Source organism: Temnothorax longispinosus, unplaced genomic scaffold (genome assembly GCF_030848805.1).
Source record: "Temnothorax longispinosus isolate EJ_2023e unplaced genomic scaffold, Tlon_JGU_v1 HiC_scaffold_45, whole genome shotgun sequence".
Classification (NCBI taxonomy): domain Eukaryota; kingdom Metazoa; phylum Arthropoda; class Insecta; order Hymenoptera; family Formicidae; genus Temnothorax; species Temnothorax longispinosus.
Window position 1 is genome coordinate 47929 of NW_027270286.1, and position 27698 is coordinate 75626.

A 27698-nucleotide genomic window follows, 5' to 3' on the forward strand; every position below is an offset into this window, starting at 1 on the left:
ATATTGCTTACGATAAGACTAGCCTTCATCCTCGATATTTGCACAAAGCCCAGCTGCTACTTTTTTACCACATTTCTCAGGCGCGCGACGCAGCCATTCTTTAATGAAAGTGCAAATAAATGTATTTGTAGCATCAGGATAATGTTTTTTAACTACATCTGAAAATAAAATAACAACCCTGGCGGAAAAAATTTCTCTGAATAACTACAAAATTTAACTAGAAATAGAAATTTGTACATTTTTGTTGAAATATTTAATTTTTTGTAGAAATAGTTATTTTTTTGTAGAATTATCTACGAACTAGTACCACAAATTATAATGTTCTCAAATCAAGAAGTTATTGCAAGTAGTATTTTATGAAAAACTACAATTTTATAAAAAATAGTACAAAGATTTACAAATTTTAAAAATTTAAGAAAAAACGAAATCTTAAAAAATTAAACCATCTGCTTACTTGTAGAATACTACAATTATTTATAAATGACTATAGAAATCTATCACAATTTACGTATCGTAAAACTATGCAACTTAGAATCTAATTCAGTGTTTAGTTTCTCATAAAATACTACAACTGTGTACAAATACTAACAAATACCGATTTGTTTGTACAGCTAAAAAATTTATTACTTATGGCTAATTAAAATTTGTAATTTTTAGTTAAATGTTACAAGTTTTTACACAAATCTTCCAAAATTCATCTATTATTAATAACTTTTTAATTCGCAGAAGTTAAAATACTTATGTTTTTATTTTCGTGTAGTCTGTTGTAAAGTCCAATAGAAAAATACATAAATACACAATTTTTTACCTATATAAATTTCTGATTCGTGAATGGTTGTAATTTTGCATACAATACTACAAGGTTTTAGAGAAAATGACAAAATTCTAAAGCTTTTTACAACTCGTGAATTCATGAAAATCTACATAAATTTGCTTTTTTTAGATGTTTATAAGATACTACTGTTTGAGATCGCAAACTTTAGCATCGCGACGAAGTCGCGTTCGGCTGCATGTCAGCACATGCACGCCTGCAGTAAATTGAGTAAATTAATATTCGCGTGAAATGCCGTTCAAGAATTGCCACGGAAATATTCGGTATAGCATGGATCTTTCGGGATTAGCTTTCCAGAAACTTTAACTTTGTCATCAATAATAAAGTCAAACAACAACGCTAGAACAAAGGAACGATCCATGCTATACACAAAGCACTCGAAAACAGGTGACGACCCCGTCGGGTCACCACGTGAAACCGGTGACGTCAGCTCCATGACGCGGGACTCCGACGGCCAATCACCCTCCAGAAATTCTGAGAAATCTGCAGGGAGGGAGTTTCGCCTCGGAGGAGTTAAAAGGACCGCCGCTGCGCCGCGGAATCGATTTCGCTCGCAGATCATAGAACACCGCTAGTATCTTTATACAACCGCTTTGCTTTACCGCTCATCACCGCTTTTCGCACTCGCTTGCTTAATTATCGCCGCTTTCGCCGAGCTAGACTCTGTGCGCGCTCACGGTATTTTGCCTGAAAAGGAAACTCGTGTAAATAAGTGTACCCATTGAACATTAAACTTTGTATTTCTGTACTTGCTGTTCCTCTCCGTTTCTTTTGTGGTCGTCCTCTACCGCGCGCTATCTCGCGCTACCGCGCGCTCTCGAACACTACAATTTTACATGGAAAACAGACTTTCAACTAAACCTTCAACTTTTCCATAGAAAGTAAAAATTAATATGTCAATTAAAAAAATTAAGTATCTTATGCAAAATTAGAAAAAAAAGAAAACTTAAAATAACATATAAGCAATGCGAAGTGCCGTTTTCGGTCGAACCGGATCTTGATGCTTAAGGTAGTCGTCTCGTCAGGGCATGTATTAGATAAAGTTTTCGATTTCGGATTTTATATCAAATTATATGATCAGCTTTGCAGTCGATTTTTTCTGTGGCTCCTTACCGACTATTTACTCTAGAAAATCGATCTCGAAAATCACAAATTTTGCATTACTTCATACAGACGGCCAGAAAAAGAAGGCTCTATCACGGTTTCAATCACATATTTTCGCATTTTTCGATTAGATGAAGTGAGAAAAAACATTGCTTTTTGTACATTAGATTTCGAAGAATCCGATGCAACCATAAAATATATAGTTTACCGGAGATTTCGCTGCTAATTTTTTAGTTTATTTTAGTGGAAATGTGGTAATCGAGCAGACATTTTTTGGTCGAGGTGAGGTTGGGAAGACTTTGGAACGCCGCTGGCTAATCACTGTAGTTGCAGGTTATGGGGCTCGTCTTTCTTAGCCGAATTGGATAGTGATTGACACCCCTGTGTTTTGTCATGTGTTTTGAAATCCTTTCTCAGTAATTGACAACATTAAACTTTCTCAGTCATTAACCTTTCTCGACGACTCGCATGATCAGCTGATCAAAACGGAGTCAAATGAGAAAAATCACATAATTTGGAAAAAGTAACATACTTTGTCACGTATGAAATGGTACACCATAATTCATAAAATTATTTTTCCCTTAGCAAAAATTGCTTGAAATATATTTCTGAACGTGAAAACCTACAAACAGTCACATGACTAGCACGTAGCGAGACGCCTGCCTTAATAATAATTCACAATATCAATTATTATTAAATACATGTTTCAGTTTTTTAAATTGGCACTGCGTGCCAATATGGACTTTGTCGGACTTAAAACGCAATTGTGTAAACTGAAACTAAAAATTAGTATATTGTACAACTAGTACACTCGCTTCGCTCGTACGACCATCACACTCATTTGGGCTCGACCACTCTTCCCACGAGTTGTTCATACTATTTTTCCTAACAAGAGCGTGAAACAGGCCGCTTTTCGCGCTTGTTTTACAATTTCATTTCTCCACTAGTTGAGAAATGGCTCCATTTTTCAACTAGTGGAAAAATGGATCGTTTTCCTCACTCAAAACAAGCGCGAAAAGCGGCCCATTTCACGCTCGCGTTAGGAAAAATATATTTCATATTAATTTGATATTGTGAAGTAGAATAATATATTATTAGAAGACTATTTTTATAACAGTGTATAATCATGTATCTACTAATATAAACTAATATGAATAAATAAGAGATTTTTTTCCCGGGTTATGCAGTTTTAGACATGTGTGTATGTGGTGCTGGGTAAGGTTTTTTTATAATGACTCGCTTTTCATTTTACAGATAAGTTAGAATAAAGAAGTTTTTTTTTTGTAATCGCGCGGCGCGACGTTGGCCCAATAGGCCTATTTTGTAATGAGCCGGCACTGGTTTCTGACATTTACCCGACATTAAGAAAACATTATATTCGTATATCCGATTCGATATTTTATTACTCTTTTTAAACTGAATTTGTTTCTTAAGAATTTTTGAAAAATTATATATTTGCGCTGATTATGACACATGTAGACTATATATAACACTTACATCAAATTAAGAAGTAGTCTACCACGTAAGACGGTTGGCTCACGATCCAGAGGTCCCGAGGTCTCGAGTTCGAATCCCATCAAGGTAATGTGTTTTTCAAGTACGAGAAAATATTTATAATCATAGGTTGCATCTTAAGAAACAAATTTAGTTAAAAAATAGTAATAAAATTTCAAAATAAATATAATTTTTTTCTATGTCGGGTGAATTTCCTCATTAAAGAGTGTTTTAATTCTAGTATTTCCTTGTAGTCTACTGTACTGAAATAGATATAGAAATGTGTAGAATATCAGTATTAATTGTAGTTTGGCGTAGTTTTACCGAAAAATTTATAAATCAAGATGCACTAAAAAAATACAAAAATTTACAAAAGTGTTCCAATTCTGGCATTTTCATGTAGGATTTTGTAGTACTTCTTAAATTCATGTAGAATTTAATAGATTTTGGCAATTATATTTTATAGTTTTTTGTAGTACACTTTTATTTTTTTTTTAATTTTGTAGAAATATTTCCGCCAGGGAAGTTTTGGATCTTAGTGTGCCGATTTTAGTAATCCAATTTTTAAATGCGCAAAGTAGCTTGTCGAGTTTTTGTTTCAATCCTTTGGGAATAAATGTATTACTTACTCTCAAAATATTATTCAATAAAGAGATTTAATCACACAAAAGTTTTCTTTCATCTCATTATCAGATAAAAAACATTAAATTTATCATCAGTTAAGTAATATTTATAAACTAATTATTCTGTTCCAATAATAGAAAGTATATTATAAAGTTTAGAATTTACCTATTATATATATAGTCCAAGAGCCGGCTGCACAAAACCCTCCCTCATCGAACATCCGGCTGAATTTTATTTGAATAGATAGCTTTTTTAGTGGTTAATCCTGTGCCGGGTTTTATATGCCCTGAAACTTGACCGAAGTGTTAAAAAAGGAGCCACTTCCGGTATGATTTTTTGAGATGAAACCCCCTCAAAGAACATCCGGCTGAAACTTGTGCCAATCGATTCAGGATGTCAAGCACATTGATAAAAAAATATGCTGCCACCCCCCACCTTGACAGGAACCATGGCAGCAACCCTTAAACGTGACATATTTTCATACCGTACCTCCCTCACAGAACATTCAATTTTTTTTTTTTGGAAATGTAGCTCGAACATTCCTGAACATAAAAAAACAATGCTGCCATCGCTGGCCTTGACCAAAAATTTTTGTGCCACCTGTAAGTCAAGCGACTTTTAGCTGCCAATTTGTAACGGGTCAATACTTCCTTCACAGAACATACGATTTTTTTTTTTTTTTGAAATGTAGCTCGAACATTACTAAACATAAAAAAACAATGCTGCCATCGCTGGCCTTGATCAAAAATTTTTGTGCCACCCGTAAGTCGCGCGACTTTTGGCTGCCAATTTGTAACGGGTCAATACTTCTCTCACAGAACATACGGGTAATCTCTTATTGCCATGTATTTAAATAGAAAATAAGACAATCTTTGACGAGAACGATCTTAAGAACCGACTATGAATACCGTCCATACTAGCGCGAAAATTCCCATCGAATATTTTGTGGAAAAAATAGTTTGTGATAAACAAGCTGCGCGTACATTGGTAGAAGTATGGAATGACACAAGATAAGTTCATATAACATTCACGTATTTTTATTTATTTATTCTTTATTCTTATTCTTTTGTATTTAAAATCTTAAAAATAAAATATAAAACATAAATATAAATGGAATAAATTACTTTTACTTCGCCAGTTGAATGATAAACAACAATGGAAATATTAATCGACTCTACTGGCCATTATAATCGCCAAGACAATACGACCACGATTTGGTTCGATTATCGTCATGTAATCTTTGATACTTATATATCATTTAAATAATTAAATTTAGGGCGAAAAATATTACCTCAGCCAGGGCCAGTAGAGCTATGGTTCCACGAAGATCCAACTCCATTAAGAGTTGAATCTTCATAGAGCATAGAGCATAAGAGCATAATTAGTCATAGAGCATAATGATAGTGACGACGAGGACTATACTGTCGATAGTTCCAACAGCAATAGCGATTTAAAAAAATCTCGTGATTTATATTTATGTTTTATATCTTACTTTTAAGATTTTAAATACAAAAAAATAAGAATAAAGAATAAATAAATAAAAATACGTGAATGTTATATGAACTTACCTTGTTTCATTCCATATCTCTACCAATGTACGCGCAGCTTGTTTATCACAAACTATTTTTTCCACAAAATATTCGATGGGAATTTTCGCGCTAGTATGGACGGTATTCATAGTCGGTTCTTAAGATCATTCTCGTCAAAGATTGTCTTATTTTCTATTTAAATACATGGCAAGAGATTGCCCGTATGTTCTGTGAGGGAAGTATTGACCCGTTACAAATTGGCAGCCAAAAGTCGCGCGACTTACGGGTGGCACAAAAATTTTTGGTCAAGGCCAGCAATGGCAGCATTGTTTTTTTATGTTCAGTAATGTTCGAGCTACATTTCAAAAAAAAAAAAAAATCGTATGTTCTGTGAAGGAAGTATTGACCCGTTACAAATTGGCAGCTAAAAGTCGCGCGACTTACAGGTGGCACAAAAATTTTTGGTCAAGGCCAGCGATGGCAGCATTGTTTTTTTATGTTCAGGAATGTTCGAGCTACATTTCCAAAAAAAAAATCGGATGTTCTGTGAGAGAGGTACGGTACGAAAATATATGTCACGTTTAAGGGTTGCTGCCATGGTTCCTGTCAAGGTGGGGGGTGGCAGCATATTTTTAGGATGTCAAAGTGCTTGACATCCTAAATCGATTGGCACAAGTTTCAGCCGGATGTTCTTTAAAGGGGTTTCATCTCAAAAAATCATACCGGAAGTGGCCCTTTTTTTAACACTTCGGTCAAGTTTCAGGGCATATAAAACCCGGCACAGGGTTAACCACTAAAAAAGCTATCTATTCGAATAAAATTCAGCCGGATGTTCGATGAGGGAGGGTTTTGTGCAGCCGGCTCTCCTACTAATAATTGTACAAAAGCGCAGTTCGGAAAACTTTTTTTTGTTTTTTCTTCCAAGCCAACTGAATGTTTGTGCTAATTCAAATGCAAAGCATTTTCTTAAGATGTTTTGTACAGTATGTTTTACACTTTGGCCGCCTAATTTCTGTAATTGTTTTACCTGTGCAAAATTGTAATGTCACTAAAAATACACTTGTTCATCACTAAAAACATAAATAGGAATAAAATTAACAAATATCTTACCAACTTTGCCTGATTTTGTTCGACCAGTAAGAATCTTTCTAATGTTTGTAACTCTCCATCGTTTTTTATAGGAAACAGAGGTAAATGGATTCTCTTCATCTTCATTTTTTTCGTTTGCTTCATTCCTTTTACAGGTTATACATCTCGTTCGTCATTTTGATTCGCAATAATAATGTTTATTTTATATTTTATATTCGTCAAAGCTTTTATAATGAACTTTTTAAATGAAACATCGTCTGCAATCATATAAAATTATTAATTACTGATATATAATACAATATATACGTACAAGCGTATTATAAAAATTATGATTTACTTTCCATTTGCTTACCATATTGCACAGTGGATGGTGGAAGTTTATGTGCAGTTTCCTTTACTTTATTGGTCTTAGCACATTGAGCCAAATTACTAGGCTCGTTTTCAGAACTTACTCGTTTTCAGTCGGCGTTTTAATATTCCGAGAAAGATTAGAATGAGGTGAACAGTCCTGTTCTTTGGATTGCGATTGCGATGAATAGCGTGATTGTCGGGATGATGCTTTAGCTGTAAAATTAATGACAATTAATGACAATTTGAACAAACGTTATTACACCGTATGTAACTGAAATCGGTTGAGTGTGAAAGATCTTTAACATTCTTTTTTATTGTCTGCGATTGTAACTTGAAAAAAATAACAAATGTAGTAAAACTCTCAATCAATATTTTGATGTTTAAAGTCAATTATGGTTAAAAAAAGAGTAAAAACAATTCACTATTTCAATCATCCACAGCGATTAGAATCTACTTTCCAAACAGTAAACTTGAAATTATTTAAATATGTAAAAAAATGTAACATATCCCTGGTAACCATGACTGATAGTTCAGATACGTCCCGAAGAAGTGCGCAAGAAAACAGTTCAAAATTGCGACAGAAGTGCATAATATCTGTGATTGAACGATACTTACTGTACTATTGCAGTAGTCCGTTGTAAGAAGCTACTGTGAAATTTTATATTATTTGTTAAAAGTAAACATGCAGCAGAAATGTGAAAACAATATGGAAGTATCTGCCCAACAGAAAAATAACAGCAAATCGCGTTAGACTCTTCACGCACACTCGACTGCTTTTTGCAGCAGAGTTTTGAGTACAGATCCGACCGGCAGAAACGTGAAAAGAACGTGCAAGCATCTGCCCGTGAGAAAAAGAGCAGTCGAGTGTGCTAGACTCTTGAAACATATTTGCAGCAAAATTTCACAAGTGTATAATGTCGCTTAAATTGTTGTTTTTGCCGTATAGATCCGAGTGACAGAAAAGCGAAAAAAGCGTGCAAGCATCTGCCCGTCAGAAAAAGAACAGCCGAGCGCGCTAAACTCCCAGACAGCACAAAATATTTATAAAATATTTATAAAATATTTATAAAAAAGATTTAAATATTTTGAAAATACATATGTTTGAAGCACAAGCTCGCGCAGAAGCCTGGACTCATGAATGGTAAAATAGACGAAAAGAGATTGTGTATTCTTGACAATATTCGTATCACAGTTAAATCAAAATAACATTCCAAACATGAATATCTTTGTTATGTATCGAACAAGAAATTGGCTTTGCAATTTATAATTCAAAAGAATAATCCTTAGGAAAATAATCCTTTACTGAGTCGGAATTGAGATCACCCTTTTTTGATATAAGCCATACGGTTCGTTTACATATATATTTATTCTTTCTGGCAACTTCACAATTGTATCTTGACGTAATCAAGATTAATACATAATCAATCCGTCTCAAAAAAGAACTGTTCTCATAAAATACATAATTAATCATACATGCAAATATGATCACAAAATAAAGAACAATCCATATGAATTCATGAGTCAATCTGATTGTAATCAGTAAAGAATTGTGTGGCACAAAACACTTTATTACAAACAGTCATATAATTCTGAAAAAACTGTTATTATGCGAACGAATAATCGAAAGAAATATTTTACAGTCCACTATATATATATATATATATATATATATATATATATATATATCGCTAACCAAGTAACGCTTGAATATCCTATTGACTCATGCATTTGAGCAATATATTAGAATAATCCGCAATATAACTAAATATAACTCGCAAGGTAAGTGAATATAAAACGCAAGGTAATTGAAAATAATACGCAAGTAATTGAATATTAAACGCAAGTAATTGAATATTAAACGCAAGTGTTGTTTGTTAAAACGTAAGGAATTTGTTATCAAATCGAATATAGGTTAATGGTAATCTGTAAGAAGTAAATTAATACCACGTTAATTAAGATCGTACTGACCTTGATCGACATTATTAATGACGACGTTTCGAATTTACGCGAAGGAAAATCTTTGACTTACTGTAATCTAGTTGCAACCACGATATCATGATAATGTTAATTACACTGAGCTCAGTTTAAGCACAATACCGCTTGTATTTACAGTCCGCTTTGTGCAAAAGTGAAGGAAGTATTTCTCACATTGTCTGTTCAACAACTCTGCAATCAAAGATCGTCATTGTACGAGGAACATTAATTCACCATCCGATGCTAAACAGTATGTTAGCTATGTTTCTATCAATAAATGCCAGAGAGAATAGGAAATTACCTTTTTGTTGAGGTTTTCCGTGTTTTCGGCCGATAATCCTTAGATTGATAGTCGCAGTGACTAAGCCCATAAAAAGGGCGTTCCGATTTTCACAATATGGCCGGGTCGTCCTTCTTTGCAATAATGGCGATTGAGCCAGGCAATTTTCGTTGGCGCCTTCCTTCAACGTTCTCGTTAACGTATGTAATGGTAGTAATTCTTTCGCCGTTAGGAAGATAATATGACTTCCTTGCTTACTAGTAAACTCAACCAACACGTCGCTCGTCGCGAGATTTCGGAATAGCAGAAGGCCCAAACAGTTTCTTTGTAAAAGATGCGTACGTAACGACGGATACTTCTCGAATGCCCGTCTCGCCGGGCTGCACGCACGAACACGCCCGCTTGCACATCCGCAGTTCCGCGGTCACACCGCCGCAACGTGATCCGTCTCTGGGGCGCTACTCAAGAAGCGCCGTTCTCGCGCGTGATTTCGCAACTACAGCGACGCCGCTGCATCGCCACATAGGCTGCCCTTTGTGACAGCCTGACCGCACTATTCTTAAAACCGTGATTAACCGACCAGATGCCGCACACAACACAATCTCTCCTCGTCTTTTATTAGCCGTTTCTAACATTCCGCCCGCCTTCGTTAATCGTAGATAACGAATCAACTATAAAGTATTTGTATTGATAGGAAGAGGACAAAGTTTAGTGATAGGTCTTTGTAATTCAGAAATCTGCGTACGTACAGTAACAACTCTAGTATGACCGTCTTGATCAGGATGAGTCTTAACAACCCGACCTAAAGGCCACTTCGCTGGAGGATACCTCTCATCAACTACTAAAACCAATGAACCTTCTTTTATAGATGGAACAGCATTGTTCTACTTGTATACCGCAAGGTATCTCTGCAAACAGTCGCGTGACCATTGTTTCCAAAAGTCTTCTAGCATTTTTCTAAGTAGTTGCCACCGAGAAAGGTAAGAGACCTTATAACGCCCTCTAACGATGGTTCAGGAATAGTAGTCAGAGCCTGACCTATAAGGAAATGACCAGGGGTCAGAACAGAAATATTGGTTGGATCTTCAGACTGAAGACAAAGGGGTCGAGAATTCAACACAGCGTCTATTTGAATTAACAAAATATTCATCTCTTCGTACGTAAGCAGTTGATCACCGACTACCTTGTTCAAATGCGTTTTAACCGATTTAACGCCAGCCTCCCATTTTCCTCCGAGATGAGGAGCCGCAGGTGGATTGAACCTCCACTGCGTTCCGTCCCTAGCAAGAAGTCCTTAGCGTTCCGTTCTTAGCTAACTCTTCTGACTCCTTGGAACTAGCTAGAAAAAGCTTACGAAGCTCGGCATCTGCACCTTTAAAATTAGTACCGCAATCACTAGATAACGTTGAACAAATTCCTTGACGAGAGCTGAAACGTTTGTACGCAGCTAAGAAAGGCTCAGTTGTGTAGTCTGTAACCAATTCTAAGTGTATAGCCGAAGTCGAGTAACAAACGAATAAAGCTATGTAAGTCTTGTAGGTCTTAACATTCCTACTTTTCCAAGTTTTCATAGTAAACGGACCTGCATAGTCCACTCCCGAATGCTCGAAAGATCGCGAAGGTGTTATCCTTTCCGTGGGTAACTGACCTATGATTTGATGTGCTCTTTCCTGGCGAAACCGAGTACAGACTACACATTTGAGTATGAATGATCAAACGACGAGTCGACCTCCGATTATCCAATAATTGTTCCTAATAAACGAAAGTGTATCCTGAACTCCTCCATGAAATGTACGAGCATGAGCGTCAGCAATAACCAAAGAAGAAAGAATAGAATCTTTCGGTAGAATGTAAGGATGCTTAGCACTTTCGGATGGAAATAATCGTTCAAGACGACCTCCTACTCTTAATAGTCCATTTGAATCGAGTTGTGGTGTAAGTTTAAGAAGAGCATTTGATCTAGGCAAATCTCTACCCGACGCTAAAATCCCAAGCTCATGCGAAAAGTAGGCTTGCTGAACCATCTTGATCCAAAACAACCTAGATTCTGTCAATTCGGTCACTGTCAATGGATGATTGAAAGAAGATTCCCTTACTCCTCGAAATCGTTTTACAACCCTTTTACAACGAGCAATTATCCGTAGAAGTTTAGTCAAATCAGAATATTTATTAATCAAATGCCAGATTTTTGGAGATTTTGATTTAATAGTAGTCGCGACCTTAATAGGTCTCTCCTCTAAATTTTCCTCAGAAGAGAGGGAATATGATTCATCCGGCCATGTTGATGGATGTTGAGTTAACCAATAGGGACCTATCCACCATGCTCTTGAATTTAATAATTGTTGAGGTGTTAGACCTCTTGTCGCTAAGTCAGCCGGATTTTCCCTCCCGGGTATAAACTTCCATACAGCTTGAGGTAATGCAGTCTGAATAAAGTTAACACAATTCTGTACAAATTCCCTCCATTTTGATGGATGACCTTTGATCCAAATAAGAGTAATTTCGGAATCTGTTCTCAGAAAAACTGGAATATCACCCAGGTCCATCACCTTGAGTATATGCGAAACAAGTTTAACTAGCAGAACGGCAGCTGTCAGTTCTAGACGAGGAATAGTAAGCTTTTTTAAAAGCGCAACCTTTGTTTTAGAAGCTATAAAGCAGACGGTGACTTTACCTTCGCTCGAAGTTACTCTAGCAAAAACAACTGCAGCCATGGCCTGTTGCGATGCATCGCAGTAACCGTGGATCTCAATAAGTGAATTAGCTGTCCAACCTATCCATTTTGGAAATTCGAATTTCGGCGTATTGTGTAAACTATTTACAAAATCTGTCCATTTTTTGATTAGTTTTTCCGGCAATGGGTCATCCCATTCCAACTTAATTGACCATAATTCTTGCACAAATATCTTGCCGACAATAGTAACAGGCGACAAAAAACCCATTGGATCGAAAAATTTAGCAATCGTAGACATCATAACAGTCCGTTTAGTGATAGTTCTCAATGTAGGGAGTTTGAACGTAAATTCAAACGAATCCGTTAAAGCGTTCCAAGACAGTCCAAGTACGTGAACAGTCTTACCTTCATTAAATGAAATAGAATGAGACATAATCTTTTTATCGGGTGGTATGTGTTCCAAAACATCAGGGTGATTGCTCATCCATTTCTTCAACAAGAAACCGCCCGCCATACAGAGCTGATCCAAATGAGCAACTTTCTTTTGAGTTTCCTGAATAGAATCCGCGCCGCCATGAAATTCGTCTACGTATCGACCTTTCTCCATTATTGGAATAGCTAAAGGATATCGATGTCCCTCATCCTTTATCAACTGCACAAGAGCACGTATGGCTAAGAAGGATGAGCATACCTGACCATAAGTAACAGTTGTGAGCACAAAAGGTGTGATTTGTGACAATGAATCTAACCAAAAGATCCTCTGATAATCCTAATCAGACGGGTCTACCTTTATTTGTCTAAACATTTTTTCAATGTCAGCTATCTATATATATAAGTCACGTCTGTCTGTCTGTCTGTCTGTCTGTCTGTCTGTATGTACGCGAACTACTCATTCGTTAGTGGACCGAATTTTTACCAAAAGTATATGAAACAGGGGTAGAATTTCCCGGGGATGAAAATGTCGCGGCCAATTTTTTGCTACCAATTTTCTGGAAACCGATTTTTCTAATTTTTCGGGAAATAATTGACCGAATTTAAAAGAATTATATATGAAACAAGAGTAGAATTTTCCGGGGAATGCTATAAAGTGTATAATTTTTCGTTACCGATCTTTTTGGAAGCCGGTTACAAAATTTTTCCAATTTTTCGGAAATTAATTGACCGAATCTTAAAGAATTATATGAAGTGGGGGTAAAATTTCCCGGGAATTGCCATAAAGTGTATAATTTTTCGTTACCGATCTTTGGGAAAATCGGTATCAGAAAATTTTTTAGAAATTAATTGACCGAATCTCAAACAATTGTATATGAAGTAGAGGTAGAATTTTCTGGGGAGTGCTATAAAGTGTATTATTTTTTGTTACCAATCTTTTTGGAAACCGGTTACAAAATTTTTCCAATTTCTCCGAAAATAATTGAATCTTAAAGAATTACATATGAAACAAAGGTAGAATTTCTCCGGGATTGCTATAAAGTGTACAGTTTTTCGTTACCGATTTTTTTGGGAACCGGTTACAAATTTTTTGCAATTTTTTGGGAATTAATTGACCAAATCTTAAAGAATTATATATGAAATAGGAGTCGTGTCAAAATTTTTTAAATATTGTTGGAGGATAAGTTTAATTTTTTATTAATGAATAATTTTTTATTTATGAATTGATTTTCTTGAAACCGGTTACGAAGTTTTTCCAATTTTTCTAAAGGGGTTTTCAATTTTTGTTTAAAAAAATGTACGTAATTGTTCTAATTTCCTCAAATTTTGAGATATTAGCTGAATTTTTTTAGAGATAATTTTTCGTTACTTTCTTAAAAACAATGCCCAAATTTTTTCGGGGATGGCGAAGATGTGTATAATTTTTTATAACCAATTTTTTGGAAACCGGTTTTAAAATTTTCTAATTTTTTGAGGATGGCTACGATGAGTTTATAGAAAAATTGCTAATAATAATGGGGTTTCCGATTTCTGCTCCAATTTCAGTAAATTTTGAGATATCAAGCTGAATTTTTTTATGGATAATTTTATAGATTTTTCGTTACCGATTTTTGTGGAAACCGGTTACAAAATTTTTCAAATTTCTCGAGAGTTAATTGATCGAATTTCAAAGAATTGTATATGAAATAAAAGTAGAATTTCCTGGGGTTTGCTATAAAGTGTATAATGTTTTGTTACCGATTTTTTTGGGAACCGGTTACAAAATTTTTCCAAGTTTTCGGGAATTAATTGACCAAATCTTTATATATAAAATAGAAGTCAAAATTTTTAATTTTTGGAGGATAAGTTTAATTTTTTATTAATGGATAATTTTTCATTAAGAATTGATTTTCTTGAAACCAGTGCCAAAATTTTTTTAATTTTTTGATGATTTCGAAAAAAGAAAATAAAATGGAAGAAAATGAAAGAGAGTTAATGATGGTGGGTCAACGGAGGTTGAAACGCGCGAGGCGCGAGCAAAAATAAAATTTAAAGACTTTAATATACGGGATTACATTTTTGAAATATTTGACAATATGCTAATCTGCATCTGTACTATTATCTATTATTTTTTATTTTTTAAAAAAGAATTCGAAGATGCAGGTTAGAGTTTGAGGAGAAAGAATATCAAAGGTGCTCCTAATTAATGAGTGAGTTTGGGGAGAGGGGAATAGATTTTGAGCCCGCGCGAAGCGCGGGCGAAAAATCTAGTGAAAACATAAAGAAAGAGGCGGAACCAGAGGAGTACGTCGAACAAATCAATTTGTAACTTAGCACCGGTATGTAATAAGCCGTTAAGCGACACGCCCGTAGTTGTTGGGCTCGACCCGTTAAACACAACCCTTAACTTAGTGGTCAGACTCTACTCTCGTAATACGCCATGATGAGGGAGATAGTACGCTAGAAAGGGTTCCGATTGCGACGAAGGAACTATCTGCATGTGACCCAAGTTTCGGTACTCTACCATAAAGTCCGAGTAAAGATTAAAATAATTAGAATTTGTTTTGAACCTGCCAGACAAACTCCTGATCATTCGCAAAGCCTTATTTTTTGAATTACCAAGTTTAGCCGGATTTGATTTGAAAGGAAGTCTAATAATATATATCTCCCAGTTTCGTCTCTTTTATAAGTAGAGAGGAAGTGATCCTCGCAATCCTATTCTTCTTTAGAAAGTATAGAAGTTTTCGAAGAAGGAACTTCCTCTAATTCCCAGAATTTATCAACTAAATCGTAAATTCTTGGCTGACCGACACGTGATAGCTTTGTCTATTTACTAAGGAAGTTTCAATCGTAGTTGGCCCCGAAATTACCCAGCCCAACTTTGTAGCTTGCGCTATGGCGTTCCAACAGCACCTTTTATTAATTTAATTTCAAGCAAAGAACCATAAATGTCAGCGCCTATTATCAAATCAATTGAACCGGGCTTTAAGAAATCGGGATCGGCTAGTCGAATTCCCTCCAAATGAGGCCACGAACCGGGTTGTAATTTAACCGAAGGAATAGAAGTAGTAAGTTTAGGCAAAATGTAAGCAGAAACAGTTAAATTTAACTCAGATCCAGATTTCTGTTCACCTATTCCTGTTAGCAAGAGTGCAGCACGAGTACGAGGTAACTTTAGTTGTTGCACAACACGCTCGGAAATCAATGAAATTTCTGATCCTTGATCAAGCAGAGCTCGAATCTTCCTAACTTCCCCTTTATTTGAAGTTATTAACACTTGCGCAGTTGACAACAATACACACGATGCAGTTAGAGTTTTATCAACATTTGAATGCAAGACTTTAGCTGTGTCCTGTCCTGTTACGGCAGGGCTGGACTGTGTTTGTGTTTTTGATTTCGCATATTTTCCAGAAGTATCCACCCTGTGTATTGTTGTGTAGTGCTTCTGATCACACGTCCTACAACGTTTGGTGACCTTACAGTTTGCTACTCTATGCTTCCCTAAACAATTATAGCATAATTTATGCTTGGCTACTAGTGCCAGTTTCTGAGCAACAGTCTCATCAACATACTTAGGACACTTTGCAATATAATGTTTCTCCTTACAAATAGGACAATTCGAGGCTTTAAACAAGGAAGTGTCACCTGATATTCCTTGGTAATGAGCTTTAGCCGTAGCCTTTTGAGGCTTCCATCCACTTTTTCCTACTCGAGACTTTTCATAAGCTTTAAGGGTAAAGAGACGAGTAATCAGAAATTCGTTAAGATCTCGCCACGATGGAAGAACCTTTGACGAACCTAGTTTAGTCTCCCAAGCTTTAACCGACTCCGAATCTAACTTTTGTGTTATCATGAAAACGATCAGATCATCCCACGTTTCCACAGGGAGTTGTAATGTTTGTAAAGTTCTATAATGTTGAATAAAAGTAGTATACAAATGTTCTAGCTCGTTAGCAGATTCTTTTGTCATAACTTTTAAGTTAAAGATCGCTTGTAATTCCGTGTTAACTTGAAGTTTTGGATTATCATAAAATGACAATAATGAATTCCATGCCCTTGTTAAATTTTCAGAAGTGAGTGTTGTATTCTCAATTAAGTGAGCTATGGTGTTGGTTAAACTTGTTTTTAAATATTGTAATTTCTCAACGTCTGTTAAATGCTTCTTGTTTAAGACAAGAGAGGAAAATAAATCTCTATAACTAAGCTACTTCCATGGATCTCCGTTAAAATTTGGAATCTTGATATAAGGAAGCCTAGCATGTTGACCTTGAGAATCGTTTGTCATAGAAATCTCCGTAGTTTGAGCTTGAGTTGACGACGAACTTGCTGCCACTGGTTGTTCTAGAGATTGAATCGACGAAAAGCTTGCTGCAATGGGTCGATCTAAAGATTGAGTCAACGAAGAGTTTGCTACAATAGGTCGATCTAAAGATTGAGTCAACGAAGAGCTTGCTACAACCGGTCGTTCTGCAACAAGAATAGCCTTTATCTGTTCAACAACAGCTAAGTAACACACATGTGTTTCCGATTGTATTTGTTCAGAAAAATACGAATGAGATAGAGCTGGCAACCTTTCATCTATTGCAAGTCCAGCGAAAGTTCGTCATGCTGTCTATTGAACCTAGTCCAAAGAGCAGCTAGGGTTGACAAGTACCTTTCTATTCTTATCCTAGTTATTCCCGTGGAATCTGCACCGATGAAATTATCATAGGCGTTTGCTATGAAGTGACTCGACGCGAGTTGTTGATTAATACGATAGAGTATCGAATCTATTTTAACGTTTAGAAATATCTATTGCTATCAATCTTGATATGATTCAGGCGGAATGCTTTTCACGTGTATTTATTCTTAAACTTTTCGCAAAACTTGAGGTATGCCCAGTGAACACAGTAATATAGTAGCAATGCAACGGCAATGTAACCGAATATAACAGGTTATATCAACCAGAGTGTTACATGTACCTTACATGTAAGTTACAATTTCCGACTCAGCAATATAACATGTTACATAACGTGTTATTTAACTATTACGTAACAGTTACACCAACTGTTATACTAGCTGTAATAATGAGCGTAAAAAAATTTGTTTTTTTTTTCGAAATTTTATTACCATTTTATAACTAAATTTGTTTCTTAAGATGCAGTCTATGATTATAAATATTTTCTCGTATTTAAAAAACACATACCTTGGTGGGATCGAACTCGGGACCTCTGGATCGTGAGCCAACTGCCTTACGTGGTAGACTACTTCTTAATTTGATGTAAGTGTTATATATAGTCTACATATGTCACAACCAGAGCAAATATATAATTTTTCAAAAATCATCTTAAGAAACAAATTAAGTTTAAAAAGAGTATATAGCTGCACAAATTTTTAATATTGACATTATATTTATTACATAGAAGCAGTACGTAAATGCATTCTACTAAATTGGTACATGTAATGGTAATATGCATTATGATGATTAATTACGTTATTTACCGATATGGATAGATGATTATATAAATTGATCATAGAAATTATAAATATCTTGTAAATTATTAATAATTATTAATTATAAATTATGTATTTTGTAAATTATAATTTTTGCCTTAAGGCAAACTAAAAGGCCTCTGCACAATATTAAACCTTTCAAACAAAATATATATATTTAAAAACAATTGAAAATTTATGATAAAAAGCACAGATCATTATTAGCTCTAGCAAAATAAAACGATGCTGGGTTTAAGAGCTCGGACACATAGAAAAACGTGAACAGTAAGCAAATCAACAGTCTTATATTGTATATGTTATTCCGTTACACCCCATTAATATTACCAAAATATTACTAGTTATACTAACATTGATCCAAGCGTGTTACGTAACAATTACACAATTTTTGTTACATAACTGTAACGAAAAAAAAATGTATAACAGTTATATTACCTGCATATAACAAATGTTAAATTGCATGTTTCTTCCATGTTATGTAGCCCTTATATATCACAAGAATAACATTATGATATTATAAAATGTAACTTCCATGTTATATTGCCGTTATGAAATGTGTTCACTGGAGGGCAATAATTCTGCGAGCAAGAATAAAAACAAATCGACTGTCAACAAGGGTGGTCAACAACGTTTTCCTTTTGCCTGTGTAGTATAAAAGGGCACAAGGCCGTAGATTATTGAAAGAAACCGCAAAGAAAACAGAACAATACGAAGTCGGCTAACATAGCTTCGGAGGCGAATTCCATGTAGACGGAGAAGACGCAAGTTTCTATTTTTCGACCCTTACTCAAAATGGTATTGAGCGGCGAGTGAATTGGCTTCTAGATTCAGGAGCATCCAAACATTTCGCAGGTAACGATGTGCCACTTAAAAATTTGAAAAGTTTATCAAGTCCAGTAAACATTAAGATTGCAAAGACCGGAACTTTTCTTCAAGCAAAACAAGCAGGAGAAATTGAAGTGGTGAGTACAATTGATAATAAAGAGAACACTATATTAATCAAAGATGTGTGCTAGTAGTTCCAGGTTTACAGCACAATCTTTTATCGATTCCGAAACTAGAAACGAATGGCTTTCGTATAACCTTTGAAACTGGAAAGGGGCTAATCGAAAGAAATAAAGTATTAGTAGCAGTTGCGTTGAGACAGAAATCTCAAGTTTATTTATTAAGTTTCAAGTACAAAGAAGAAAGCGAAAATACATGCACATCAGATGGAAGTCTGGAATTGTGGCACAAGCGGATGGGACACCTCAACATCGACATTGTGAAACGGCTTCAAGGACAAGTGGATGGTATAAAAGAAGATCTGAGCAAATCGTCGATGGAGATATGTCAAACTTGCATCGAAGGGAAACAGACGCAGCAACCACACAATCAGACTAGAGTTCGAGCAAAACAGCCACTGCAGCTCATCCATAGTGATTTATTTGGTCCAGTAAGTCCGTCGTCCTATGATGAGAAAAGATACGTATTATGACTACACGCAATTTACTGCAGCGTACATACTTAAGCATATATCTAAAGTTCTTCATTATTTTAAGATTTATGAAGCAATGGCAACCGCCCATTTTAACGTGAAGATAAGTCAATTCCGGTGCGACAATGGGGGTGAATACATTTCAAACGAAATAAAGAGGTTTTTCGAAGAAAAGGGAATTTAGTTTGAATTTACGATTCGGTATACTCCCCAACAAAATGGAGTAGCCGAACGTATGAATAGAACCTTAATTGAAAGAGCACGATGTATGCTGCTTGGATCAAAGCTTACAAAGGGACTCTGGTCGGAAGCGGTACTGGCAGCCCTATATGTGATAAATAGAAGCCCAACTTCAGCCTTGAATGGAAAAATTCCTGCTGCAATGTGGTATGAGGAGAAACCTACGATCAAGAAGCTCAGAGTCTTCGGGTGCATTACATTTCTACGTATACCAAAGGAAATTTTGTCTGGAAAATTTGAGACAAGATCCAAGAGGTGTTATATGACAGGATACTGTGCTAACGGATATCGTTTATGGTGTCCCGAAGACAACAAAATTCTACTTAGAAAGGATATCATATTCGATGAAACAAAATTTGATTTCGATAACACTGACGGATCATTCTATCAAGGTTGTGAAGTTCAAGAAAGTCCTGAGATGAGGAGCATAGAAGACTGTGAAACTCTACAAGAAATATGCAAAGATCGAAGAAGTCCGGATTGTCCAGGACCGAATAGACGTTCTAGCGATGAAGAATTATCTGAAACCGAGGATCCAGTACGACGCAGTGAAAGGATAAGATCAAGACCCAAATACTTGGAAGATTATGCAGCATTAGCACTGAATGCAGAAGCTTTTCTCGATGATGTGCCCGAAACATTTGAAGACATAAAATCCAGAGAAGACGAGCAACTATGGATCAAAGCAGTTCAGGAAGATTGCTGCTTTAGAATCTAATCACACATGGGTTTTGGTAAAAATTCCCACCGGTAAGCGTCTGTTGGACTGCAAATGGATTTTTAAAATAAAAACTGATAGCAAAGGACAGAAATGCTATAAGCTCGACTGGTCGTCAAAGGCTGCTCTCAACGAAAAGGACTTGACTACGAGGAAACCTACGCACCTGTGGCAAGGCTAACCACTGTGAGAACACTTTTGGCACACTAGAAGAGGATCTTTTCGCGGATCAAATGGACGTTAAAAATGCATTTTTTGCACGACACGCTTAAGGAGGAGATATATATAAAAGTTCCTTCGGGCTATATGACTGTCAACAGGATCTTGTCTGCAAACTTCAGAGAACTTTGTATGGACTTAAACAAGCTCCTAGAGCATGAAACGAAACATGTGATGACTTTATGAAGAGTCTGGGCTTTCAGAGATCCGAGACAGACAGGTGTCTGTATGTCTATAGAAAAGGACCACTCATACTTTATCTACTACTTTATGTAGATGACATGATTATTACTGGAAATGACAACCCGGGAAAAAATATTCATATCTGACGGTATATGAACATATATAAATGAGATATGAACATATATGAACATATATAAATGAGATATGAACAGATATAAGTTTTATATGCCCATATCTAAAGCATATATAATCATATATGGTTATATATCGCCATATATGATCAGATCGTACATTATACATGACACAAGATCTGATCATATAAGTTCATATATGGTCAGACATATTATTATGTGTAGCCAGATATGACACTATACATAATCGTATCTGGCCTTACATGGTCGTATATAAAGAATGTTCGGCCATGTATTATCAGATATAATTATGTATGGCCATACATAACTGTATCGGCACTGTATATGATCATATATGACAAGACGCGATGCTGTATATGATTGTATATGTTCATATACGGCCGGAAATGATATGAAACATGATCAGATCTGTCTATATATGACCAGATTGGGATATAATGATATAAAATGTCCGGGAAAAATATTCATATCTGACAGTATATGAACATATATAAATGAGATATGAACAGATATAAGTTTTACATGCCCATGTATAGAGCATATATAATCATATATGGTTATCTATCGCCATATATGATCAGATCTTGTGTCATGTATAATGCACGATCTGATCATATATGGCGATAGATAACCATATATATGATTATATATGCTCTATACATGGGCATGTAAAACTTATATCTGTTCATATCTCATTTATATATGTTCATATACTGTCAGATATGAATATTTTTCCCGGACTTTTATATCCGCGAACAAAATGTCCAGGAAAAATATTCATATTTGACAGTATATGAACATGTATAAATGAGATATGAACAGATATAAGTTTTACATACCCATATATAGAGCATATATAATCATGTATGAACCTATATAGTCATATAATATTATATATGATCAGATCAGATATTGCATCTCAAAGTATTCAATAGATGGCATTCGATGGGATCTGTTTCTCGTATTTAAAATTTGACAAACAGTGTTATAAGAACGGTATCAAAAGACACGACACTGTCTCGCACTATAGAGCGGCACAATTTTTGTATTAGTTGTATCGTAGAGTCTACTTTTATAATAAAGTTGCACACTCTTAAAAAATAACTTTTGAAAATATATAACAATTTTCTGAAACTTACTTAAATATATATGTTCATATCTGATAAATATATAGTTCGTACCTGATCATACCTGATCAGATATTAACATATACAATAATACCAGATCATATATCCTCAGATCTGGCCAATTTCCATATCTGACCATATATGGCCATTCATATATGATCATATATGATCAGATATGAATATTTTTTCCCGGGAAAGGAAAAATTCAGGAGATTAAATCAGCGCTGAGTAGCAGATTTAAAATGAAAGATCTAGGAGAACTACAATCCTTCTTGAGAATCAACATCAGAAGGACGAGTGACAAACTATTCATAAATCAAGCAGTATATATGCTCAGAAACTCCTAAAGCGTTTTGGCATGGAGGCGTCCAAACCAGCGAAAACTCCAATGGAAATAAAACTATCTGAAAATAACGCAGCAGAAGCCATCACAGACAAGTCGAGACCATACCGTGAACTCGTGGGATGCATCATGTATCTTATGTTGACCACAAGACCAGATTTGAGCACGGCTGTAAATTATTTCAGCCGATTTCAAGGTAATGCCACGGAAGCACACTGGAAAGGATTAAAGAGAATACTTCGCTATATTCAAGGCACCATGGAACTCGGCTTGCTCTACTGTAAAGGAGGGAAGAATCCACAGGTTGCCTGTTCCGATGCTGATTGGGGAGGAAGCTCCGATCGAAAATCTACGACTGGCTATCTGTGTAAAGTCTTTGGGAATACTGTCTGTTGGACAACGAAGAAGCAATCGACGGTGGCCCTATCGTCCACTGAGGCAGAGTACGTTGCTCTTGCAACGACAGCGACAGAACTGTTATGGCTAAAGAACCTGCTGGTCGATCTGGGCGTAAGCTGTGAGGAACCTATTAAAATCTACGAGGACAATCAGTCAACGATTCATCTTCTACAACAATGGGAACATAAACGCCTAAAACACATTGACATAAAATATAATTTTATTCGAGATCTAAAAGAAAATAACGTCATAGATGTAATATACTTAAGTACAAAGGAACAGATAGCTGATATATTAACTAAAGCTTTGCCATATGAACAGTTTAACAAGTTACGTATGAATTTGGGATTAACGAATTTTTAATTTTTTTTTTCTTTGACATAAAATATGTTTTCTTTACTAAAGTACAAATTGAGGAGGAGTGTTATTAGAAATGATCTCGTATTGGCCAGAACTAATTTATTAACACTGAGTAATAGGAGAACATATTTTGACTTGTTATTTCTATTCAAATTGATTGGTGGTTATATTAATTGCTCGGACCTGCTACAGCGTGTACATACATTTACATGTCCCAACCAAACTTCTCAGATGCAACCTGATATTTTATGAGGAGTTACACCGCACATCCTACGGAAAATTCAAGCCCTTAAATAGAATCCACCTATTAGCTAATAAATTTTCCGACCGTCTAGACTTTTTTCAAAAAACCATCAACTCAGTTAAACGATCATTAATTCATAATTGTCTTCATTAACAATTATCTTGCTTATGCATTTATTATTTGTAAAAATATTCGTTAAACAGTTGTCATTTCGTTAATTGTACTAAAAAAATTATATCCCGTTAAATAAAGAAATAAAGAAATAAATAAATAAATAAAAAAGAGCAATTTCTACTTCATCGATATCTCGAATCTGTATTTTCCGAACCCTATAGGGTCGATACTTGCATTAACTGGATAGAGTTTACACTAGATGGCTTTCTTTTTTTTTACTTCACTTCTTCTTAGAAACTCGCTGTAACAAGTAAGCTCAGCGCACATAATAAACTGAAATTCTTTTGTAAACTGTAATCTGGCTGTGTTGAATCCTTTCTGCGTACCTCTCAACATGTATTATATATATATACACATGTATTATATACACATGTGTATAAACAGTACACAAATAGGCGGGGGAGGGCCTCCTCACTGATTTTAGGACACGTCTTCGGCGTATAGATTAGTGACGCGCTTTAAAAGTATTTAAGTGTTTAAAGCGCGTCAATTAACCTACATAGGTTAGTTGACGCGCTTTAAACAGTTAATATTCTTACTCATGTAGTTACCTTTCAACCAATGTAAATAAAAACTTGGAATGTAATAAATAAAGTACTACCTTATTATACATAAACACGAATTCCTTAATCCTGTAAAGTGTGAACCTCGCTTCAACTTAGAAAGCACATACAAAATACATACTCTCTATTCTCTACTTTAAATAACTTTCCTTTCAATATATCAACAATTCACTGCTTTAAATAATTTTCCTTCGTTCATACATATACTATTTCCACATAAATATCAATTATTTATGTCTATTTAGTACTCATAATAACCGCTATATTTTCCAAACTTTTCTTGTTAATAACTTTTTAACGAATAACGACCGCCGGCTAAAACCTTCTGAAGGTCACTCAGAAGGGTGACCTTGACAACATATGTCAAGGTCAAAGTAATCCGAGCTGTGTTAGTTATTGTAAATAATTACCCAAATTTTCTTTTGACAATGAGTCTACAATTTTTAGATAATAAGTGTCCGATTTCGCTCGATAAAACAATATTTATTATTAGTTTGCCATGTAAAAAATCTAAATAAATTTTTAAAAATTCGTCTACTCTAATGGGCAAAATATAATTTTTTAAAATATTATTTTTTAAATTATTGAATTCGCCCTCGACTGCTGCGCTGGACGCTGGCATTCGTCCATATCCAAAGTTATCACGGAAAACACATGACCGTAAGGGAAATACATTTATATCCTTTAAGAGCTGTTCTGCTAAAAGTGAAAAATAATGCGCGTTGTCACGATCGCCAATTTGTTTTACATTATTTTCCACTTTTTTATAAATTTGTGCGCCCCATTCAGACCATTCATTATCTTGATTTTCACTCGTCATCAAAATTTAGATTTATTTTCTCCAAATCTTAATTATTTTCATAATTTGACGTATCTATAACATATTAGCAGACGCATGTAATTTTAAAATTTACGCTATGAAATCGAGATAAGCGTCGCGCCGCCAGTTTCGCGGTACTGATGGTTGTCATTTGTCTGGCGAAAGAGCTGTGTCGATCGTTTATTGTTTTACTCTTTACCGTGAGTTTCTTACTGTTACTGTTTAGTTTTACGCTTTGAGTAAGATCGCATCTGTTCAAAATGTATCCTAAAAGAGGACGTCCGTCTAAAGTTCGAAATGAAGATATTATTCATACTGTTTTAGTATATAAAAATCTTATCGTATATCAAATAAAATAGTATCTAAACATGATGTAGTGTGGTTCGAAATATCTAGCGCATTAGGTAATCGTGTAACGCCTGCTTCATTATATACTATAGTGTCGTGCAACAGATATGGCATACGTAAGCAACTTACTGGTCATGAAAAAGATGTGAATGCTACAAATGATTTAAATTTGAGTGATAGCATTAATTCAAATGTAAGTGATAGTACGGTAAATGAAAAGTCTATGGAATCCACTAATGCAGGACCCATTAATTTTATAATAACAATACCAAAACACGAGTTCGAAGAATTAATTGTTTACAAAATATATAAACGTATGCAACAAAACAAAATGCGGAATAGAATGTGGAAAGAAAACTCTTCGCCCAGGAATTTGGGAAGACTTCATTACACATAAAATTTGGGATGCAATACAAATGAGATTTCGGTTTCGTAACCATTATTTATCCAATGCTGATACATCTGGATATATAAATGGTAATTATAAAATTTTAGCCAGCCTATGAGATTCATATATAAAATTTTAATTATAAAGTTATTTTCTTTTAACTATAGCTGTATATAAGTATTGTGTTATCTTAACTCAGAAATAAGTATAATTAAACAAAGTAATTTTATATATTTTATATAATATGTAATTATTTAATCATTTATTTATTTTATACAATATGTAATTATTTAATTAATTATTTATTTATTTTATATAATATATAATTATATAAAATTGCAGATAAGATAAAAAATTTTGTTTTTAATGTTAATTACATAAAAAATAATATTTTTTTATTCAGGTACTTGCAAATGTGGTAGTAATCTGCGATGTGACATAACGGAAGACCGCAATACAGAAGTTGTGCTTTTGAAATGTAACATATTTAAAGGCACTGGAAAATGTGGTAAACGATATTTAAGAAAACCCCTGAGAACGATTCTTTTGGAAAAGAATTAAATATTAAACCAATAGAAGTATATCGCGCCGAAAAAGCCAACGAACTTATAGAACACGGAGATCCGGAACCTTCGCATTTGCACAAATCGACAATATTGCACGTGGCAAAAAATGAGTACAAAAAATCGCAATTTTTTGACGCCGATCCGATAAGAGCCTTATGTATTATGAAATATAGCGCTTATACTAACTGCATTTATAATATTGGCATAGATCCGTTTTTCATCCATTATTGGACTAACTACCAGTTACAAGTATATCAAAAATATTGCTTAAAAAATATAAGTACAATATATATTGATGCTACAGGGGGGGTCGTCTGCTAGAGGTGGGTAAGAGCGGCTGAAAAATTGCAAAGTGTGAGATTAAAAGGCCTTTTTACTGCTGAAATTCGCCTACGGGCGTTTTGTTTCAGATAAGAGCAAAGCGAAAGATTGCCTGCACCGCAGGCAAAAAAAGCTTCAAGACAAAAAGCAGAAAAAGGAGCATATACCAAGGATAGAAAAAGAAGCCGCCGAGTCTAACCTAAAAGTAGGAAGGGAGAGAAGAATAACCCGGTAAAGGAAGAAAGAACTGTTCCAGATGAGAAAAGGAAGCAAGGATAAGTAAAAAAATAGTGATGTGAAAAGACGGAGAGCCAAGTTAAGCATAAATGTACCATAAGCAGAGGAAAATCACGCAAACAAAGTGATAAAGGTGACTCTCACAACGCAAGGAGAAAAAAGGCAAGCGCTACAGAGCCGGTTGGCTCGAACGACAAGCGGATTAAGGTTGCTACACACCGAACAAAGTGCGCAGTAGCGCGCGAATTTTGGATCGGAAAATTACCAAGTCAAGAAATGTCATCAGAAGACGACACAGACCTAAACGAAACAGTTATAGAGAAGGAATTACAGCATAAGCATAAAGTAGAAAAAGAAAGAGCAGCTAATATAAAAAATAGAAGCAGAAGCTCATCAACATCAAGTAGAGCAAGCAACTCAAGCGTAAGCGAGACAAATTATAGTGTACTAACCTGGTTAAAAGGAGACGAAAAAGAAGAAAGTAAAAAAAGAAAGAAAGATAGTCCAGAACTTCAAGACAGAGAAACAAAAAAGCAAAACATAGTATACGAACAAACGAAAATGACAGATAATAAAGAAGATGACATTAAAAGCTTCAGCGAATTAATGAATTACCTGAGGAAAAAAGAAGAAAAAGACGCAATAGAAAGGGAAAAGAGAGAAATAGAAGAAAAAGAAAGATGGGAGAAACTATACAAGGATAACGAAGAAGCTAAAAACAGATTAGCGAGAGTCGAAGAAAAATTAAACAAAGAGCTTAGCAAAATGAAACAAGATATTGAAGAACTGAAAGACAGCAAAGCGCAAACAAATGAGATAGTACAGAAGAACGAAAGAAAAATAGAAGAAATTGAGAACAAACTAAAAAACTTGCAGAAGAAATTCCATGAAGAAATAAAAGAAAGTAAAAAAGAAGAATACAAAAACCCAAAAACAATGAGAAAAGACGAAGTAAAAACAGAGAGCA

At 35.0% G+C, this 27698-nt stretch overlaps 2 protein-coding genes across 2 annotated transcripts; one reads left to right on the forward strand and one right to left on the reverse strand.

Annotated features, from left to right (window-relative positions):
- Nucleotides 1-10989: 10989 nt before the first annotated feature.
- LOC139824585 (uncharacterized) lies at nt 10990-12558 on the reverse strand. Its single transcript, XM_071797123.1, has one exon. The coding sequence runs from the start codon at nt 12556-12558 to the stop codon at nt 10990-10992; it is 1569 nt and encodes a 522-aa protein (XP_071653224.1).
- Nucleotides 12559-22326: 9768 nt separating this feature from the next.
- LOC139824586 (uncharacterized) lies at nt 22327-23073 on the forward strand. Its single transcript, XM_071797124.1, has one exon. The coding sequence runs from the start codon at nt 22327-22329 to the stop codon at nt 23071-23073; it is 747 nt and encodes a 248-aa protein (XP_071653225.1).
- The last annotated feature ends 4625 nt before the right edge of the window (nt 23074-27698 follow it).

Coding starts and splice junctions, on each gene's coding strand:
- LOC139824585 (XM_071797123.1), bottom strand. CDS start 12,558: ATGGAGAAAGGTCGATACGTAGACGAATTTCATGGCGGCGCGGATTCT.
- LOC139824586 (XM_071797124.1), top strand. CDS start 22,327: ATGGAGGCGTCCAAACCAGCGAAAACTCCAATGGAAATAAAACTATCT.